The sequence below is a fragment of the Sesamum indicum genome, unplaced genomic scaffold (genome assembly GCF_000512975.1).
Source record: "Sesamum indicum cultivar Zhongzhi No. 13 unplaced genomic scaffold, S_indicum_v1.0 scaffold00273, whole genome shotgun sequence".
Lineage (NCBI taxonomy): Eukaryota > Viridiplantae > Streptophyta > Magnoliopsida > Lamiales > Pedaliaceae > Sesamum > Sesamum indicum.
The window spans coordinates 51,117-58,649 of record NW_011628167.1 but is presented as its reverse complement, the minus strand read 5'-3'; the positions used below and the strand labels follow the sequence as shown (position 1 = coordinate 58,649).

At 35.9% G+C, this 7,533-nt stretch overlaps 1 protein-coding gene across 1 annotated transcript; it reads right to left on the bottom strand.

The window, feature by feature from the left end:
- On the bottom strand, positions 1 to 6,969 carry LOC105180014 (probable galacturonosyltransferase 7; the record flags this gene model as incomplete). The annotated part of the gene is given in 10 exon segments (XM_011103683.2): positions 1 to 21; positions 699 to 1,244; positions 1,358 to 1,712; positions 3,824 to 4,122; positions 4,212 to 4,252; positions 4,393 to 4,438; positions 5,575 to 5,634; positions 5,875 to 5,931; positions 6,071 to 6,102; positions 6,470 to 6,969. Coding segments are annotated over 10 exon segments (1,617 nt in total), but the record flags the coding sequence as incomplete, so codon positions are not given.
- Positions 6,970 to 7,533: the final 564 nt, after the last annotated feature.

Below are 7,533 nucleotides of genomic sequence, written 5' to 3'. Positions count from 1 at the left end.
TGATCTTTCTTCTCTATTAATCTGCATCCAACATCATACAAAGAGGATAACAGTAAGAAATATCTTCAAATGATAATGTGCATGTTGGCGAGCTTGATGTACTATATTATAAATTAACCAACAAGCAAGGTACAGGGGCAGAATACTTCATCATCATTTTTAATATGAGCTCTGTTGCATTAACAGACCGAGTTGTTGTATCCTTGTACTTACATGTTTTGCAAGAACTGACCCACTAAAAATGTCTAGAAGGGCAATTCTTAAACACATTATCTTAATCTGACCTCCAGGGCGTTACGCCAGGGCTCTTCCCTTGTTTATTTCGCTTTGCAATTTCTCCTTTCTTTATTTCCATTTATTCTCCATCTTTGTTCTTTCTCGCTTCCTTTTTCTTCTCTCTACTTCCCTTTATTTTTCCAGTTGTTGTCACAATTACCATCTGCTCTTTTCATTCAGAACTTCTGTTAGCTTTCATAATCTGTTATCAGCCAACCATATACAATAGTATACCATATAAGTTCTTGAGGATTTCAATGGTGCATGGGCACAATGGGACTTGGGGTTTGTCTCTTCTCAGATATCTAGACTTCTATCTAAATTGCATCTTTGCTTCAGTTTATATTGACCAGATATTCCAAGGGTGCAGCAATAAAAGAGTAAGACCAAACATGTTAAAATGTTAAAAAGTTGTCACTCACCTCCTGAACCAATCTCTGATATGCTTCAGTAAGATTATGAGTCCTCCACCTAGATAAATCAATAATATTTACTCCAGATGTCCAAGCACAAGAATTTTCATCAAAGCTGTTGCTTGGAAAGTAAGCTCTCAGGTGAAGCAACTTCAATCCACAAGTCTGCATGGCACCATTCACTTTTCCCCCCATGTCAAGGTTCCAGAGGGCTGACAAGTCTCTCTGAACAATGATATCATCGTCCAAGACCACAACTTTCTCCAAAGAGTGAAATATCTTAGGAAGGAGATAGTGGGAATGCGAAAACATAGATAGGTATTGCGTTCTAAATTGAGTAGAAGACAGTTTATCAACCCTACGAAAGGAAACATGAAATTCTTCAGGCAATGACAGATGTAATGGTGCCACCTTATGATGATTATACAACTTAAGGTCTTCAATATTCAGCACCTGAACCGCCGCATCACCATACTTGTTTCTGAAAAACCATAATTTCATGGCAAAGTAATTTTCTGTGTCCGTCAGCAGATGAAAGACGTGTTTCTCACTTTCCTGCAAATCGAATAAAGCCTCTTTAATGGCATAAGTAAAAAGCAAAAAGAAAGTTTGAAGGTAAAAGACGAGGAAGGAGAGACGGATAACAGACAACGGTAAAAAGGTCATACTTTTGCATGTTGTACAGTTGAGTTGATTACTACAGACGATGCAAGTATATTCCTGGAGAAGATCACATAGTGGTACAAGTCTGGGTTTACAAATTTCTGAACCAGTGCCTGCTCAATCTCAAAAGAAGATCTAAAATACTCAACAGTTAATCTCATTGATAAACAATGGAGACTCTTTGGCATGGTTTGAACTGCAAGTTTGTAGAGGAAGGCACTTTGCTTCATGTGAAAATTAGCTTCGTCCTCCGTCAGGTCAACTAGTTGTCTGAACTTCTTGTCAACATTATTACAGTCCACAGGGCATGATTTTGCTTTTGCTATTGCAGCCTCCATCATCTTTAGCTTCTGGCTATTCCTGATGAAAGGGCAACATCATTCTATGTTCACATATCACTAGTATAGCTAATGATGAGCATATTAGTGCAAGATGTATCATAAGCACATCAATAAATTTAGAGACAAACTCAGGTTCCAATTATAGCACAAAAAACTAAGAGGGAACATAGCTTGACCCTTTACGCTTGTAGGCCACACTGATTTGCTTGGCATACAAGCAATGTCAGCTCACACCCAAAAAGCTAACCTTTACACATTTAGAAATGAGCTAATTACTGATGGCAGTTACAGCAGCATACTAAGTACAAATATGTCATTTCAATGATGAAATGTTACAGATAGGTGCTTGATTTCTTGACGTCCACGTCAGTTTAGATACTACGAGTACCTGTCCGCGCTTTAATTTTATTTTTCTCTCTATGTTATATGCCGATAAGAAGGGGACTACAATCACCTACGAAGTACATCATTTGAACTTGATAAAGAAAGGACCTCGTGATCCCAATGATTCTCTTTATCACATTATTCAAGTCACTTATCATACTGCGATGCAAAAGGAATTGACTATGTCAAACAACCTCTAACCCAAACTTACCACTACACCTGTGACCGTAAACATGAGTTGGAACAGAATAAAACAAACAAGACATGAATAATTCATGCCTCATCAGACATCAGATGTTGTATAAACATCAAATATGTTAAATAGTACTTGCTCGTTGGTAGAAATTTCTTCAATAAGAAGAAAATGCAGCAACATGTGCATATGGAGAAAAATGAAAGCACTATGGAAGACCAGGAAGTGAAAGCAAGAATACAATGGCATGCACGTAGGAGACATAAAATGAAAACAACAATGGCGGCAATATGACTACACTAATAAAGGAAGCTGCTCCATTGACCACATCAGCTAGCAACTTAGCATGGTTTAAGAACTCATAACTGGGAACTTCTGCAAACAGCAACCATATCCTAGCGGGCCTAGCTTATATCCATGTGGAATAGAAATATTTCTATTTAGAGATTAGAAAACCAAATAAACGGTGGTTTGTGTTGGATGATTGGTCAAACTTAATTCTCTTAAGACCGAAGGGAATGGATCTTGCAGTTGGGACAAAAATCATGCAGTGTTACCATCTGGCAGGTTGGGCAAAGGTACCCCCATGAATGCGCAACACATACAAACTTATTGACCTTTTTTAAAGTATTCTAAAGATTAAACACCAGACAAAAAAACAGAGAGATATAGAGAAATGTTAAGATGATATCAAAAACTTCTTCGCAGACCTCCTCCAAAAAATTTCAGGTACTGTCACCTGAATAGAAAATTCGCGATAGTAAAGCTTGCAATGGCAAAACAATTTTCGCCAATGATTATGACTGGGTCAAAGTCAAAGAAAGTTTGTCCAAGGAGATATTGATCAAACAACATATGTGAAAACAAAGCTATCGAAGTATAACTAGGGCACTGCAAAAAGGTTAATAGTCCAGTTCAGAAGGGTCCAGATTTATGATTCCAAAGCTTAGAATTAAATTTAACCAGCCAAGCCAAAATTGATATGGAAACAAACAACTACCATACTTTCTTTCCTTTGGCGTGTTTTTCACATAATCAGAAAAATTCACCACGAACATCCACTGTGCATTGTAATCCAAGTAGCTACTGCTAAGAAATAGTTCTTCCTGTACAGTCATTTTTTTTTTCAAACCGATTTCATCAAAACCTCTATTCATCCATAATCCATATGGCTTCCCCTGAACATTTCAAAGAGACTAAAAGTTGAGATTTTTCTTTGTTAGTTAAAACAGCAAAAATAAAGATTAGTTAGAATATTATAACTTGACTCATCTTTTTATCTGAACGAAACTCAAAAGCCATATTTACAGAATAGACCAAAACCAAATCAACTATGGGATCTGACCAAATAGACACATTCGGTTTGGGTTCAAATTCAGTTCAGTTCATAATCAAATTTCTTCACCCCCCAACTTATAATAGGGACGAAAAGCTACTGAAATATTAATCAACTTACAAATGGAAAACATTCCCAGATAAGTTTAACCAATAGAGTACCTAGCAAAGAGAGAGACCAGATACCATGTTTAAAATAAAGGGAATTTTGAACATACTGAGGGGGAAGATCTTTATCCGTCGTAGTTTCACTAAGAACACGCTCAAAATCCTGAATATTTTGCTTCAGTTCATGAGACAATTTGTCCAGTTTTGGTAGTTTTGCAATACTGGGATAGTATGCACGAGCAACAAAAAGTAGGTCCTTCATCCTCTTCACCACAGAGTCCTCCATCTTTTCCCTCTGCTCTCGGCGCCATAAACAGTAACTCCCAAATTTTAATTCACAAATCATTTCACTCTCATCAGCGCTTCTCATATTTTCACCATTCTTGTCTCCATCAAGAGACCCATTATTCTGCAACAAAATATATAGCCAACGCTGTTAATTTGTTTAGTAGTAGCAATGCAGAATTTAGGTAGTTCCAAGGGAAAAGCTACATTTACCTCTTTGACTTGTTTGGGCAAATCTGCTCGCATGGGAAAACCTGTGTATAATTGTTAAACAAAAAATGATTAAATGAGGAGAAAAGAAAAACATAAGCCAGGTCCAAAAACATCTAAAGAGAACACTGGTGAAAACTATTAGGAGATACTATTCTATATTTATTTGCATACTGCACCCTACCATTGGTATCATTGCCAGCTTCCTTGACCGAGTTATTCCCCAAACCCTGGCAAAATGTAAGAGAAGGAATATCAGAACCAGAATTGAAGTTAAGGTTTCAAAGAAGTTACATATTTATGAACCTGTTTAGTGGTGAGTCACATGCAGTATACTTAATCCCTAAACTTTACACAGAGACTTGTCTTTTGGCAACAGTTTTGGCAGTAGTTTGGCTTATCAGAAGAATGATTAATAGAAGAAATCATGTAGAGACGACGAAGCTTAACAAGCAAGAATCAGAAGAGAAGGGATCCTTAGATAGAGAGAGAGAGAGAGAGAGAGAGAGACAAACAGAAAGAAGATGAAATAAAATAAGTATATAAAGGCTTGTTTCATATCAAGTATCCACGTCTCACGACATGATGACAAAGCTAAGAGTATTGCTAGCAAAGCAAATCATTGGGCTGAAGCGGACCTTTGATAGAAGAATAATCAACTCTATCCATATTTAGTTTACATGGATTTGCAGAAAAATATAAAAGGATGGATTTTAAGAAATTGACACAATTTGGACATCTCTAATGATGATAATAGATATATCAGCTGGTAGGAGTAAACTGGCAAGTGTACATGGCAAACCTGGACCAAGAGGTCAACTTAAAGTCACATGAGATTATATAGTGAATAGACCTTAAGGTCAACCTTGGAGATAATCAAGATAGGTACTCTAGTTGATCCCTGATGCATATGTGATAAGCAAAATAGTAAACAAATAGTCAAGCTGAGGTAACACACTCCATATTAACCCCAGAAACTATGTGATTTTACATCTCAGATGTGGTCCCAGAAATGAGCTCAAAGAATATAAACCAAATAAAAATGATGGAAATTGAAGTTCACAGTTTATTAACCTCAGCCAAGACAATGCTCTACATTCCCCACAGAAACAGCAAAACATAAACTTGCATGCAAAAAGACGCTATAAGTTTATCATATTAGCGCACTTGTTTATTGTCCCTTCCATATATTGAGAATCCTTACATCTACATAGTATTTTATAAGTCATTAATTCATCTCTAGAAATATACTGAGACTTAATTAACAGAAGAATCTGGTAACTGTTGATTAAAACTTAAAAAATTGGCATACTGTTACTTTAATAAGCTGACAGCAATTTTAACCATAAAAACATAGACAACAAACCTTTGGAAGTGTTGGTGTTAATCTTCTTATAAGATCATCCATATGTCTTGAATGGTGAACCTACAACCAGAAACCCAAACGGATAAGAATGAAGGATAGGGTGCGTAGCAAGAAAATATGAGAAGTCCAGACAAAATAGTAATGTTATCAGACATTACCATAATCTATACCTACATCCTTGCATGCTGAAAATGTGACTTAATACACGCATGGGTTCCGTATTTATAGTATTAGAATCATTTCCAGAACTATCTAAGTTGTTGAAGTAAGCAGAATCAGAAGGGGAACAACGTTCTATACCTTGGATTGATTTCTTGTATCAGCAGCATCGTTATGATCATAAACTCTTAGATGATTCTGATTGCATGAAGAAGCACCCAAAGAAAGAAAAAAGAAAGAGGAATCAATGTCCATTTGTTTTCTTATTGAAGAAGGAAAAAACAAAAAGAAAGAAACATCCTTTCCACATCCTTGTAGAACGATGAAAAAGTCTTACTGAGGCTGAGTTCCGTTGTTCTGTGCCATATCCTGAAATGGATGTGGGAAATCAGAAGTAGTTTTACATCCACATGACTGAAATTGAGGGGGGGGCACATAAAAGCGCATCTGTGGTAAACTCACCCACAAGCAAAACACAAAAACCAAAGATAAGAGAAAAATGTGTGGCCATTCAGAAGGTGTTGGAAAAATAATGTAGATTCAATATAACTTCATAAGATCTCAAGGAGAACAAAACAATTTGAAGGATCTCCATTAAGGGCACACAGGTAAAGACGGATCGAAACCCGATTGAACTAGAAGAATCATCACGTACGGTGTAACAGATCTAATCTGAGAACAGAAGAAAGAAAACAATAATAGGAATCAGTGAGTAGGAGGAGCAAAAGAAGGTTACCGGTGGTAGAGTGGAAACCGCTGTGGAGGCCGAGCAAGAAGACGAGGGGTACAAGCATGGAAAGAAACACTAGGCCCAACACCGCTATCACGAGACCTTTCCATCTTCTCTTGGCCGGAAGGGAGTATGATGATGAAACACCCCCACCTCCACCCTTCATCTCTCTGTCTCTCTCTCTCACTAGCTTCTTTCCTCACTTGCCTTCTCCACTTTTTAAGAATTTTTATTCCTTTTCTTTTGCTTTTCTCTTGTGGGCGATCTCAATGAACAAGTTCAATTACCTATCCTCCGCCAGCAATCCATCCATAGACGCAATCTGATTTAATTTGGAACTCCAAGTCCCACTGTCTCCTTCCCTTCGTCGAGAATGATTCTCTCACTTCACTCCCCGTTCATCCCCTCTCTAATATCTATCTACTCACTTCACGCACGATTATTGAAGCAGCCAGAACAAAGACGGAGAGAGAAACTAGTAAAAACAGGGGTCAAGTGCACTTTTGCCCCCTCAAACTCATTTGTTTTACATTTCATCCCCTTAATTATCAATTCTCGTACTTAAACCCACTGATTCTGAGAAATTCCTAAACCAAAAATCACAGGGATAATTATATTCTACTCATATTTTTTATGATTTAAAAATTAAGTTTAATACTTTTTACGATTGATTTTGTTCGACAAATAGATAAATTCATGAAATTTATTAATGTTAATAAAAAATTAAATAAAAATTAACTTAATATTGATTTATTGCAAGTTAAATAATTTTTTTGGTAAAATATACTTTACTCCTTAAATTATTTTTGATATAACGTTTACCTTCTAAACTAACAAATATAATATTTACCCCTATAATTAAATTTTTGGATATATTGCCCTTATGTTTTATATATATATAGATATATATATATAATATATATAGTTCAAAGAATTTCTTTTTCTAATATATATAGTTCAAAGTTTAATTAAAATTTTCTTAATTGAAAAACTATCTTTTGATGATAATAAAATAATAAATAATGAGTGAATTTAATAGTTTTAATTTTATTAAATTTTATAGACTCAAA